The sequence below is a fragment of the Topomyia yanbarensis genome, chromosome 3 (assembly GCF_030247195.1).
Source record: "Topomyia yanbarensis strain Yona2022 chromosome 3, ASM3024719v1, whole genome shotgun sequence".
In the NCBI taxonomy this organism is placed as follows: Eukaryota; Metazoa; Arthropoda; class Insecta; order Diptera; family Culicidae; genus Topomyia; species Topomyia yanbarensis.
In genome coordinates, this window is record NC_080672.1 from 101001788 (window position 1) to 101016406 (window position 14619).

Consider the following 14619-nt stretch of genomic DNA (forward strand, 5'->3'; position numbering starts at 1 on the left):
ACGATATTAATAGAGGTATACTTTTTATATTGCAGGTCATTTCCCATTATCGGACGACGACGCAAAGCGGCGTCTTCTTCGTCTTCGTCGTCGTCGTTGCCGTTCTTCTCCTCATCGTCGGCAGGTTAAAGCGCGAAGAAAGAGCACGCCAGGTGACATATGACCTAGGTAATTCCACGCCTCAGTGACGATCCATGGAGCTACTCCGTCAAATCAGCGGAAAGGACCGATTGGGTTCGGCAGAAGGCGGCGAGGGTCTCGAATTCATCTCATCTCTGCCCGGCCGGTGCGACGCAGCGGACAAACCGTTTGCGTTTTTTTACCGGTACAGGCGCTGACAGGTTTGAGGCTTCAAGATGACGGTAATGATGATTATGCTGATCATGGGTCACAGGCCTGATTGCGTCCTCTCAGTATTAGGCGTGAAAGTGCAAACTGTGCACTGTTGCTACTAGAAAGATGCTGTTCGCGGTTGAAGGTGCAGGTTAGCCAGCAATGGGATTACGATATCGCCAAACAAATAACATCCGCAATGCTGAGGTAGTTACGGTATAGTGCTGCTAGGAGCAACGTCTATTTTCCAAGGCTCATCGGGTTAAGTTCCGCATCCCAATTGACTAAACTTGACGAGCTCGGCAACCAGTAATTCTCCATTGTATGACTTGACGGGCTAACCAAGTCGAATGTACTTACGCGATGGATGGTATTAACCTTAGTTTTACATAATTGGGCGCGTCTGGACACAATTGCACCTATTCCAACTAACCTTCTGGGTTCCATCAAACGGATCGAATATTGGAAATCGCTTTGGCTCGAATCGATCCGTTCACATTTTTCTATTTTTCACCTCGACCCGCACTTTTCAACGCACGTTGCGACTATCTACAGACCGGGAGGAAATAGCACATTATTCCTAGACTAATTTCTTTCCACCCGATGGAGAAGTTAATTTTTCATCCGTCTATCGGGCCATTGTTCTGACAGTCTTGAGTCGGGTTCCTTTGTTGGAGCTCTTTTCTCCTCTCATTTTCTCACACATACGTGCATTGTCGAAGGTGTCCGTCGAAGTAGGCTGAGAATTTCTTCATAAAAACTCATCGTCGTTCCAATGCCTGTTTAGTTTTATGTTGTTTTTTATGCGCTATTACTTTAACATTATTTGTGTTGTTACATTCACACAAAACTTCTAGCCAAATTTATAAGAATTATGTTATAATGCACCGAAAAGTAACAAAACTAATTTTTCATATGATTAATATGTAAACATACGACTTTGATGATTAACACTTTATAAGGTATTGCATATGCCAGCCGTTTGAATTAAATACGAGCATCTTATGATTCTCCGAAGCTCATAAAACTCATAAAAGAAAAAAAACTCATAAGGGACCATCCATATACCAAGAAATGTCCACGTGGATTTTGCTTTTCATTATTATTATAATTATTATTACTGTTATTTTTATTATTGTTTATTGGGGCTGTAACTTCGATGGGTCATTCGCCCTAATAGCATTACATTTTTAACATATATAAAAGTCAAACTAATTTGTATCGTCATTGGTGTGAGCGTTGGATTACATTAAATTTTTTTCAAGAGCCAAAGCGCTTATAATAGCACAGTGTGCTGCCCTTGTATGCAAAAGTGAAGTAAACGCCACTTTGGTCAAAGTTCACTTTTTCGTATTTTTAAGTTCGCTACGAAAATCTTTCAGTGCAAGCAATTCAAACAAAAATGACCTGTTGAAACTCGAAAAACAAAGTGATGAAAGCATGTTTTGACCCGCACCATCCCGATCAGAAACCCATAACAAAAATATTTCAAAAACATATCTTGCGTTGTCGCTTGTTATAATTTTCTGTTATTTTAACTACTAACGAGACCTAATTTATAACACAATTTGTTACGAAAATTGCATTCTGTTATAAACTTGTTATTTCATTCTGATCGGGATGCAAGATAAAATTTGATTTCCTGAAAAATATACTCCATGGCGTTTACGTCACTTTTGCATACAAGGGCAGTGTGGCATTTAAATTGAAAACATTGATGGCAACTATCAATCCACGTCATTCGCGAAACATACGATTTTCATTTTTCTGGGAAGCTGTAGCGTCAAGAACCCATAGTATGTCCCGTTCGAAAGAGTTGGATCGGAGAATGGAGCCCTGAGGAACGCCCGCTGTGACTCACATTGACTTCTGCCCTTCGTTTTGTCTCGTACAACAGCACTTTGCTCTGGAAGTAGCTCTTCAGGATCTGGCATGAGCAGTCTGTGTAGCGCTGATGGCTCCCCAGCTGGCGCTATTAGAAGCATTCTTCACATCTATCGTGACTTCAGCGCAGTATCGATCTACTCTTCGCTTCTGTGTAGATGCCTTCTCGGCACGTTTGAGTACTGTCAGAATTGCCAAAACTTTCGACGCTCCTTTGCGGAATCCGAACTGCATCTTGGACAGTCCGCGCTCACCCTCCGTGCATTTCGCCAGCCTGTTAAGGACGATTCTTGCCGGCAGTTTTTCGAGAATATCCAGCAGATATACGAGACCGGATATGCCAGGATCGCAGCTTTCAGTACCACGTTGGGTATTCCATCCGGACCGCGGGCTTTTTTTTTATTTCAAGCAGTTCGATGCTTCTGCGAGTTCGTCGTTAGTAACTTGCCGAATACCCTTGTTTGCTCCATCTTCTTTGCGGTACGGTGTTGGTGGCCAAATAGTTGGATCGTGCTTCGGGAAAAGACCTTCGACGATTATCTTCAGCTTACTCGGACACATTTCGATTGGCACCGTGGTCGTCGAGCCCTTAATTTTCACTATCACGACTCGGTACGCGTCGCCCAAGGGATTGGCGTCTACTTCTCGGCACAGCTCCTTGTGGCAATCTGACTTGCTAAGTCTGATCTCCCGTTTTAAGGCGGCCCTAGCTTCCCGAAACGCAGCCTCGCGCTCTTCTCTATCTGGCTCCGATATTGCTCTCTGAACCCGCCTTCTGACTCTGAGACAAGCAGCGCGTATTAAGCTCTCGTTCCACCAGTAAGCTGGACGCCGTCTATAACGTGGTTCCAGTTTTCGCGGCATTGTGGGCAAGGTTGCTGTTACTCGCATCGTTGGACTCAAAAACATTCACCACCTTCGAATAATCTGAGAACGAAGGGAGCAAAACATGCACTGTGAATGAAGCAACCGCTATGCTTAATACGAGCGGCTGTGAGCGACCTGTGTACGATGAGAGTTCTTGCTGTTCGTGCCGTCTTCCATTCGTTCCTATTCCACTCTCTTGTATTTTTACGAACTGGTGGAATCATAGACGAGTGCACCTGCCAATGACGACTCAAGACGAGTTATTGTAAGAATCGCCGCGAGTGAAACCAGATGCAAGCATGAATGCGAATGTACGCGGAAGTTTGAAGAGAAAAATAAGCGATGCAGTGGAAAAAGTGAACGATTCCGCTGGAGGCAAAAAATATAGATGTCTCGCGGATATTGATGCTGAAAGGAAATGTGTATACAAACAAAAAAATTTCAATCCGGGCAATTTTAAGCGTCACTTTATATCTTGTCACGCGGAAGTGGCGCATCGGTTAAACTTAGTGAGCGAAGGTAGTGATCAGCCGCAAAATACCAAAAAGCGACCAAAGTCGGCATCTAAGGTGCAGGTGGACCAGAAGTAATGTGCTTTTAGGAACATTGCAAATGATAACAGAGAACAACCTCTCGATTTGATTCCCGGAATGGGAAGGTGTTCAGTTGCTATTGGGTCCTTTGTGGAATGCATGCGATTTAAAAATTTCAAGGAACACACTTCCTACCCTCATTCACTTTTTGTGCAGGTTTTTTTTAAGAAAAACGGAAATACGAAGCGAAAGTTTTCAATTTACATCATCATCTTTCGTTTCGTATTTCCGTTTGTATAAGAAAATAACAGGTAAAGTCTAATAACCCATTAACGTTTGATGGTTAATAGTAAGGGTGAAGTTTTTCCGCAAAATATAATGCTTTTTCATCTCCCAAAAAGTTTGCAATGCTGAAAGAAACACCTTGCATATTGTGATATCCAATTCCAGAACATTGTTCAATGGCTCAATTATCACTGGTGACGCTAATCACTTCCGTGTAAAGGCCCGAACATAATCAATGCGGTGCGGCACGACACGGCGCGGCAATTTTTTTAAAACCATTTCGATTGGATGCGTGTACCCACAATGACTCGTTGCGGCGGTTGCAGGGTTTAAAATTTCTCAACAAGAATGCGGCAAGCGCGTTCGGCAGACGTGCGTGGCAAGGATTTATTTATCGAATAACTGGGAATTCAAGGGGAAGGCACATTATTTTCAGAGATTATTCTGTTGCAATTAATGTAAGCTACTATTTGTGGTAAAATATTTTTTGAAAGTCATTGGAAATGCCTAAAAATAGAAATTTGAAGAAATTCAGAAATTTCACTTATTTTGAATTCAATGCGATGACATACATATTTTTGTACTTCGACCCATTGCAATTTATGTAGGCTACAATTATTAAGGGAAACTCTTTTGATTGTATCTTTTCCAACAAATGATAGGAATCTTAGAATTTCAGAAATATATTTTGTTCAGCTAATAACTTTAAATTCAAAGCAATAACATATACATTTTTGTACAACAGTCGTTTCCAAATGATGTAGGCTTCAGTTTACGAATATGCTTAAAATTCATTGGAAATACACACACCAAAATCTCATAGAAATATCAAAATAAAACATTGAAAAAACATGTATGACAGATGTTACTATTTTAAGGGTTAAATGTAATATAATGCACCATATAAATTTTGTAGAACAAATATTCTGTTTAGACAGAAAATGGTCTATCATATCAATGTTCCATGGTAACTTTAATGATATTTTTTATTGGTGTTTACTATATAACATGCCCGTTTTTGAACGCACATGGTTTTTCTTACTATAGTCAGTAATTTTTGAAAATCTTGATTTACGATGCATGGTATTATTCCATGTTTGGAAACACGACGGACGTTGAGATCCATTTGGTGTCAAATCCATAAGAACCTCACTTACCAACAGAAATGCTTGAAATGTCAAATACCTCAAAACTTGCAGGTTTAGGTGACGAAAATAAATAAATTCTAAAGAATTTGTAAGCCTGACTCCGAAATATTTATTTTTAGATGGATTTTCATTTGGCATTTTGTTAAAATCTGCTTGTCCTCAAATCCATCATCTACCATTTCGGCACAAAAAAGAACCTTTTCTAAAATGTCTAAAATTTGAAGTTATTAACTTTCTACCATAGTTGATTAGTTGCAAATTGTGAAAATTATAATTTAAATCTTACGTTAGTTATAGTAAAAAAATATTATTGTGATAATGTGTAGTAAAATTGAAAAGGATGAAAGGATCATTTTAACTACAAGTTTTTCTTTACTTGAACACTGAATATGGTTAATGTATTCATACAGACAATCGTAATATTTTAACTGTCGTCTGGGTTTGTTGGAAATATTTTTTCTTACCAATACTATTTGAGCAAACAATAGTTTTAAGAGCAGTCATATTTAGAGATTTACTGGAACAATATTTTCAGTGTGAGAAATCTCATTTATTCTGCAATTCTACAATATAACTTCCAATGAATTTTTAACGAAAAAAAATCAGAAACTTTTACCTGCATCCATTCTCATCGTTTAATGTATAAAAATGTGTATGTCATCCTTTTAAATTCAAAGTTATTGACTGAATAAATGAAATTGCTGAATTTCTCTTCGTATTTTGTATAGTACTTTAAACGAATATCACAAGACTTTCATTTATAAACTGTAGTCTATATTCCCGAAATGAATGCACCCTTTTGGTGTAAAATTTAGTTAATAAAAACAAAAAAAACATGTAGTCTATATTATTTGCAATCTATTGATGTATAATAATGTATAAACCATCGCTGTAGCTTCAAAGTTTTTGGTTGAGCAATTGCTAAATATCTTCTTGTCGCATTCACTGCGGCAGCGATTTTAGTCCCTGCTACATTTGCCGCAATGCAACCTATTGTGTTTACGCCTTAAGACTTTAATCAGTATTAAAATAATGTTTCAATTTAATTTAATTCAGCCGCTCACGAAATGCCTGAACGACAGACGCAAGAGAATCTACAATGAGTAATTATGAATGAGATCAAGGTTTTTGGGATTGAATATTCGCAAATTGTGGCTATCACCAGCGACAATGGTCAAAATATATTGGCCGTAGTTCGATACATGAAACGACTGTTGGGCGATACCCTAGAGGGCTCCCTCGGTAGCATTCTTCGCAAAGAATATTTATTTGTTGCGAACTCTTGTGATTCGGAGAATATCGAAACACCGGAACTGACTGAAACCTTTGTTAGAGATGAGGAAGACATTTTAGAATGCGAATTACAGATAGTACCTGAAAATGACGACTTCGTTGAAGATTTATCTCGAACCGAATACGATGATGAACTGTTTGAAGATAGCGAAGATGATAAGATGATTAACTTTGACATCCTGGAAAGTGTAAGATGTGGAGCCCATACAGCTCAATTGGCTGTATGGGACGTCTTGCGAGAGTACAAAACTCGCCTCTCGAACATCAACAAAAAATGCCTCAGAATGCACAAGAAAGCCAATCGCCAAATGTTCATGTTCCATAAAACTGCCCTACAACCGAAGGTTTGTGAAACAAGGTGGAATATATGGTACATATTACTGGGATACCTCAAGGAACTAGAAAGCACTCCATTTTTGGCGCTTCTTCAAACCAATGATCCGGATATTGGTAAGAATTTGTATTTTTCTAAGATTAAGGTAAAGAATCGAAATGCTCGTACATCAACAATTTTAGTTATTTAATATTGTTAATAACTTCTTCACCAAACCCCTCGTTCGCTGTGATCACCGCTTTAACTGCCCGATGCGGCGTGGCGTGAGTATGCTGGAGCAAGGCGGCGCCTCAACGTAGATCGGATATGAGAAACAGCAATTTGTAAACAAACCAATCAATTGAATCATATTGTGCGATTGAAGTTAGGTTAAAACTGAAAATCACCCTATGAAGAAAGCGTTCTTAGCAAACCCGTAAATAACGTTTGAAATCAGTTGTTATAGCTAAAGGTAATAGCCATATCAGGAAATAATCCGTATAGGCAAATTATATTATTTACAATTTATTATACTTTTCCACAAATAATTTAGCAAGTCTTAATTCGAGCAACTGTGGCGGTACGGGTACGAGTACTACTTATAAAACTTCATTACCGTAAGCATTAGTACATTGAATTTATGCTTTAGTTGCATTATATTTATGTAAATCTTTTCGCATCGTTCAGCCGATTACCTGGAAACTATCTCCAGGAGTGCAATTGCCTGTCTAAGACACTCGGGAGGAAATTTATTGTAAGATAAGCTACTTAATATTAAATGCACAAAAGGATTAAATATATTCGATTTCAGTTCGAGTTTCGTCTGAATAAAAACGGACTACGGAATTTTTTACAATCTCGAAAATAACGAGGGATGAACACTCCAGGAGCCGGGACCGCCACCACGAACGCCCTCCAAGATACGATGCAGCAAACAACCTTCAACTGTAAGGGTTGTAACCGCCCTGACCATGTCGAGGACATGGTGGCCTGTGACGGTTGTAATACCTGGTGGCATATTGGTTGCGCAGGTGTAACGGAAACAGTCGCCGACCGATCGTGGAGATGTAGCCACTGTTCCACATTCTGCGGTTCTATTACCTCGGTAAGAACGACTATGAGCGCCCAACTGAGACTGAAGCAATTAGAGGAGAAGAAAGCTCTGGAAGATAAACTTCAGAAGGAAAAGGCGCAAAAGGAACGGGAGTTTTTGGCTCAGAAACACCAGCTTGAAGCTGATGCCGAGGCTGAAAAGGAAAGAGGTAGCCTGAAAAGCTTCCGCAGCCGTCACAGTCAAAGTGATGTACGCAACTGGGTTGCCGAACAAAACTTCGTTGTTGGGAAGGCCAACCCGTTAGTCACAAGCACATCAACTCCAATTTCAACATCAGGAGCTATAACAGGTGTGGTTCCTAAAGCTATTTGTCCCGTACTGCAACTTTCCTTGGCAAACACGATGTCGACGACTCAGCCTGTGTACACGCTTGCACCCATCATAAAACGTAACCCGATAATGGATCATGGTATACCACACCAACCCACAACACAAACATTGACATCATATGTCCCAGTACTGTCGAATAACCTAGAGAGACGTCAACAACAACAGCAATATCAACCTAACACACCGTATGGTTTGCCACAGCTAATGCGGCCTCCGATAAGATCCTCAGGGGCAACAGTACCATCAATTCCAGACCGTCCGATAGGAACGTACTTGCAATTGGGTCCTTCGTTTGATGTTCACTCTACAGCGCAACCATTGGTAATGACTCAAAACCCATCGGCTTGTCAGCAACCCATATGGACAGGTCAGTCTTCGTTGTATCCGGCATTGCATGTGGGTCGATCTTTCATTCCTCCAACGACGAGGTTTCCTAATGCAACCGGACCACCGTTTAGTATGAATTCACATGCGAATGTAAATCCGCAACATCCTGCGGTATCCACGGAAGCGAATGAAACACAAGCGTTGCCAAAGAATCAACAGCGGTTCGAGGGACATTATTTTCAACCAGACCCTTTATTGGGAGCTCAATACATATATCAACAGCCGATACCGCCAACCAATGTGTCAGCATGTTACCCACCACCAACGATGGGCTGCTTCCCGCCGCCACAGTCAGCTTGGCTAACGGATGGAGTTATTAGTCCACAACAACTCGCAGCACGTCATGTTGTCAGCAGAGATTTGCCTAAATTCGCTGGGGACCCCTTGGAATGGCCTATGTTTTTGAGCTCATTTGAGTCGACTACCGCCATGTGTGGAATACAACCTGATGAAAACCTTGCTAGATTGCAAAAAAGTTTAACAGGAAGTGCTCGGGAAAAAGTGCAAAGTATTCTCACACTACCCTCCGCAATCCCAGAGATTATAAATACACTGCGAGATGAATGCGGACGTCCCGAGCAGCTAGTCCACTGTTTGCTGTCGAGGATACGAAACGCTCCATCTCCGAACGTCAACAAGCTTGAAACGTTAGTCACGTTTGGTCGGGAGGTGAAGAACCTTGTAACTTACATCGAAGCAGCCAGTCTCCACGCTCATCTCTCAAATCCAATGTTGCTAACAGAACTGGTAGGTAAACTACCACCTAGTTTACGTCTAGATTGGGGTCTTTATAGTCAGCGAATTTCAGAAGTATCCCTAAAAGCGTTTAGTGACTACACATCGTCCATCAAAACGGCCGCTTGCCAAGTGAGCCTCCCAACGGATTCCATCCATATGGATTATAGCCCTCGGCGTGGCACGAAAAAGGAAAAAGATGGCTTTCTAAACGCACATTCGATGGACGACAAAAATAAGATAGAGCCGGAGACAGTAACTGAATCTATTATTCCAAATCGTAGCGATTCGAACCCAAGACCTTGTCACGCGTGCCAACGAGTTGATCACAGGATTCGCAACTGCGATAAGTTCATAATGTTCACTTACCCCGAGCGAATGAAATTCGTAGAAGATCATGCACTGTGCCATCGCTGTTTAACTGGGCACGGCAAGTGGCCATGTAGAACGAAGCAACCCTGCGGTGTTGAGGGTTGTAAGGAACTACATCATAAACTGTTGCATTCAAGCAAGCCTAGTTTATCAGAAGACTCCGCTCGACCAGGTCCTTCAGCCTTAGTATCTACACACTGCCACCATCAGACATCAACCCTTTTTAAAATATTACCGGTAATACTGCACAATAAAGGCAAATCGGTGAATACTTTCGCTTTCTTCGATGATGGATCGGACTTGACTCTATTAGAAGATGGACTAGCGAATGAACTTGGTTTAGATGGAATCGAAAGTCCACTGTGCCTCCGATGGACTAGCAATCTAACGAGGAAAGAATCCCGTTCGAAGAAAGTTCAACTAAGCATATCTGGAACTGACAAGAAAGAATATTTCCTACAAAACGTAAGAACGGTTGAGAATCTTGGGCTACCCCGACAAAGTTTGGACTACCAGGATATCTCCCATCGATTTCCGTTCCTGCGTCGTCTTCCGATTCAGGGCTACAGCAAGGCATTACCCAGGATCTTAATCGGGGTCGACAATGCGCGACTGAAACTGCCACAAAAAAAACGGGAGAGGAGAGATACGGAGCCTGTGGCCATAAAAACGCGTTTGGGATGGACTATATATGGAGGACAACGTGAACATGGCGGAATCGATCGAGTCATGATTCATGTCTGTAACTGTTTGGAAAATCAAAAGCTCAATGATCTGGTAGAAAATTATTTTGCCCTGGACAACGTTGGCACTGGTAACCTGGTAATACCAGAGTCTGATGAAGATCAACGAGCGCGCAGGATTCTCCAACAAACTACAAAACGAACAGATTCCGGCAGATTTCAGACTGGGTTACTTTGGAAGACCGATGAAGTCGAATTTCCAGATAGCTATCCGATGGCTGCACGGTGACTTAAATGTTTAGAACGTCGACTTCAAATGGAGCCGGAACTGCGAAAAATAGTTTCTGAACAAATTATCGAATATCAGGAACGCGGATACGCCCATAAAGCAACCACCGAAGAGCTACGTGAGACGAATTCTAAGAGGGTGTGGTACTTACCACTGGGTGTAGTTCGAAACCCCCGCAAACCCAATAAAGTTCGTGTTGTATGGGATGCCGCCGCTACGGTCGCAGGAATTTCTCTCAACTCCGCTCTATTGAAAGGACCTGATCTACATACGCCCCTTTTATCGGTTCTATGTCGTTTTCGCCAAAAGCAATTTGCCATAGCGGGTGATATTCGGCAAATGTTTCACCAACTATTAATTCGAGAAGAAGATCGACAATCGCAAAGGTTCTTGTGGCGAACTGATACAGCATCTGCCCCGGACGTCTATGTCATGGATGTGGCCACGTTTGGAGCAACCTGTTCTCCGTGTTCGGCGCAGTATGTAAAGAATACAAATGCAATGGAATTCGCCGATCGTTACCCAGAGGCGTCGTTAGCTATTATTAATAACACATACGTCGATGACTATTTGGATAGTAGAGACACCGTCGAGGAAGTGGTAAGCTTGGCATGCAACGTTCGGACAATTCATAGTGAGGCTGGCTTTGAGATCCGGAACTGGCAGTCAAACTCGGAGCAGGTTCTCACACGGGTCGGGGGAGAAACCTCCAATGTAATAAAACATTTCACGTCTGAGAAAACTACAGTGGCTGAGCGAGTACTGGGTATGATTTGGATTCCAAATGAGGACGTCTTTGCATTCACCGCACAATTCCGACCAGATCTTCATTTGCTGCTCACTGGAGATACTATTCCTACTAAGCGTCAAGTGCTTCAAGTTGTGATGAGCCTTTTTGATCCACTCGGTATAATCGCTACCTTCACAATCCACGGAAAAATCCTCATTCAAGACCTGTGGAGATCTGGAATTGGGTGGGATGATCCGATTAGAGATGCTGACTTCGCTAGCTGGCAACGTTGGGTTAAGCTGACACCAGAATTAGACCGAGTCAAGATCCCCAGATGCTACTTCCCAAATTACGATCAACATAGCTACCAATCATTACAATTGCATGTGTTCGTAGATGCGAGCGAGTTGGCGTATTGCTGTGTTGCATATTTTCGAATCGTCGATGGTGATGGTACTGCAAGATGTTCTCTGGTAGCCTCCAAAGCAAAAGTAACTCCACTACGACCACAGACGATCCCGAAAAATGAACTAAACGCTGCCGTGATGGGTGTACGTCTTATGAAAACAATATCGGACGCCCATAACCTTCCGATTCAGAAACGGTTCATCTGGACCGATTCAACGACTGTACTATCTTGGCTCAAAGCAGACCCTCGAAAATATCGCCCCTATGTAGCATTTCGGGTTGCAGAAATATTAACCGAAACCAAACTTGAAGAATGGCACTGGGTCCCGACTCGTATGAACATCGCTGATGAAGCAACAAAATGGGGTGGTGGACCATGTTTCGACCCTCATAGCTGTTGGTTTCGCGGTCCAGATTTCCTTCTTCTTCCAGAGTCACAGTGGCCAATGAGTAAATTTAATTTCGAAGAACCGACTGAGGAATTACGGGCTGTTCACGTGCACCTAGAAGTTCAAGATCAAACTGTCGTAGCCTTTTCAGATTTCTCTCGCTTCGAAGACTTGTTGAAAAGGCTGGCCTATGTTCATCACTTCGTGAACAAATGCCGGTTACAAAAAAGAACACCAGTGCAAACCCGCATTGCGTTACTGAATCAAGAAGACTATAAGGCTGCGGAACGAAGTTTATGGCGGATGGTCCAGGCTGAGGCGTATCGCGAAGAAATAAAGATTCTAAAATCTAATGCTCAACTACCGATAAACCAGCACAGACAACTAGCAAACGCTAGCACTCTGAAGGCTTTGTCACCATTTATAGACGAAGATGGTGTTCTACGACTGGAGAGTAGAATCGATCCGGAGGCCACATACTACTGTTTTGACTTCCGCAATCCGGTAATCCTTCCTCGGCAAAGCTACGTGACGGAACTACTTATACTTCGCACCCATCAACGCTATGGTCATGGCAACAAAGAGACAGTGCTAAATGAGATCAAGCAGAGATTTTACGTGCCAAAGTTACGTTCGCTGATTAGTACGGTTGTGAAAAAATGTATGTGGTGCCGTGTCTATCGAGCCAGACCTAGCGAACCGAGAATGGCCCCACTCCCTCAAGTGCGAGTCTGTCCATATATACGCCCTTTCACGTTCACAGGTGTGGACTACTTTGGGCCGCTAGTAGTGAAGAGAGGAAGAACTAACGTAAAAAGATGGGTGGCATTGTTCACCTGCCTCACGGTACGTGCCGTTCATCTGGAGGTGGTACATTCGCTGTCTGCGGAGTCCTGTAAAATGGCACTACGTCGATTCATTGACAGAAGAGGAACCCCTCAACAGATTTTCAGCGATAATAGTACCAACTTTCGTGGAGCAGCAAGGGAGATAGCCGAGGAAATCAAAAACATTAACCGTGAATTGGCGGGCATATTCACCAATGCTGAAACAGAGTGGCACTTCATTCCACCGTCCGCTCCCCATATGGGTGGTGTATGGGAACGGAAAGTTCGGTCCGTCAAAGAGGCATTCAAAGTGCTATCACATCGCGATAAGCTGGACGACGAAGGATTCGTGACGCTTATGACTGAGGTGGAGATGATGATAAACTCCCATCCTTTGACGTTTGTGCCGTTGGAAACGCCTGATCAAGAAGTTATTACTCCAAACAAGTTTCTTCTTATGAGCTCGGCGGGGGGAAACAATCCAAATAAAATTCCAATACAGCTAGAAACTTCTCTGCGAACGAATTGGAAATTGATGCAACATCTTCTGAATCAATTTTGGTCACGTTGGATCAAAGCTTACCTTCCAACCATTGCGAGGCGAACAAAATGGTTTTCGCATACTAAACCGCTGCAAACCGGTGATCTTGTCATCGTGGTCAACGAATCGGTAAGAAACGGATGGATTCGAGGGCGTGTTATTAAGGTATACGAGGGGCCCGACGGTCAGGTGCGCAAGGTAGATGTTGAAACCAATGCGGGTACCCTTCAAAGGCCGGCGATCAAGGTGGCTCTTTTGGACGTGCTCGAAGGTAGTAAGGCCAACCAAGGATAGGCATTACGGGTCGGGGTGTTAATAACTTCTTCACCAAACCCCTCGTTCGCTGTGATCACCGCTTTAACTGCCCGATGCGGCGTGGCGTGAGTATGCTGGAGCAAGGCGGCGCCTCAACGTAGATCGGATATGAGAAACAGCAATTTGTAAACAAACCAATCAATTGAATCATATTGTGCGATTGAAGTTAGGTTAAAACTGAAAATCACCCTATGAAGAAAGCGTTCTTAGCAAACCCGTAAATAACGTTTGAAATCAGTTGTTATAGCTAAAGGTAATAGCCATATCAGGAAATAATCCGTATAGGCAAATTATATTATTTACAATTTATTATACTTTTCCACAAATAATTTAGCAAGTCTTAATTCGAGCAACTGTGGCGGTACGGGTACGAGTACTACTTATAAAACTTCATTACCGTAAGCATTAGTACATTGAATTTATGCTTTAGTTGCATTATATTTATGTAAATCTTTTCGCATCGTTCAGCCGATTACCTGGAAACTATCTCCAGGAGTGCAATTGCCTGTCTAAGACACTCGGGAGGAAATTTATTGTAAGATAAGCTACTTAATATTAAATGCACAAAAGGATTAAATATATTCGATTTCAGTTCGAGTTTCGTCTGAATAAAAACGGACTACGGAATTTTTTACAAATATTTCAAGCCGTAACGGTATATCGTATAACTAATATATAAATAATTTTTCAGATTTCTCTCGGCAATGGTCATTCATAAATAAGTTTTGTGGTGCCTTTGAGCCGTTGTTCTACCTCACATTGAGATCGCAGAAAGATCATGTGCCAGTATCGCAATTCTACGCAGATTGGCTACTGTGCCAAGCACAGTTGAACGCAGTCAAT

At 42.2% G+C, this 14619-nt stretch overlaps 2 protein-coding genes across 3 annotated transcripts; both read left to right on the plus strand.

Annotated features, from left to right (window-relative positions):
* The first annotated feature begins 6876 nt into the window (after positions 1 to 6876).
* LOC131687104 (uncharacterized) lies at positions 6877 to 10566 on the plus strand. Its single transcript, XM_058971144.1, has 2 exons — positions 6877 to 7128; positions 7210 to 10566. Exon 2 carries the CDS (start codon positions 7531 to 7533, stop codon positions 10564 to 10566), a length of 3036 nt encoding a protein of 1011 aa, XP_058827127.1. The 5' UTR covers positions 6877 to 7128; positions 7210 to 7530.
* Positions 9999 to 14403, plus strand: LOC131692322 (uncharacterized). 2 transcript variants are annotated; one of them, XM_058979305.1, is made up of 3 exons: positions 9999 to 14029; positions 14111 to 14174; positions 14245 to 14403. In XM_058979305.1, the coding sequence occupies exon 1, from the start codon at positions 10594 to 10596 to the stop codon at positions 13753 to 13755; it is 3162 nt and encodes a 1053-aa protein (XP_058835288.1). In that variant the 5' UTR covers positions 9999 to 10593; the 3' UTR covers positions 13756 to 14029; positions 14111 to 14174; positions 14245 to 14403. The 2 variants fall into 2 exon arrangements, with proteins under 2 accessions (XP_058835288.1, XP_058835287.1); XM_058979304.1 differs by having other exon boundaries at positions 14111 to 14403.
* The last annotated feature ends 216 nt before the right edge of the window (positions 14404 to 14619 follow it).

Coding starts and splice junctions, on each gene's coding strand:
- LOC131692322 (XM_058979304.1), top strand. CDS start 10,594: ATGGAGCCGGAACTGCGAAAAATAGTTTCTGAACAAATTATCGAATAT.
- LOC131687104 (XM_058971144.1), top strand. CDS start 7,531: ATGAACACTCCAGGAGCCGGGACCGCCACCACGAACGCCCTCCAAGAT.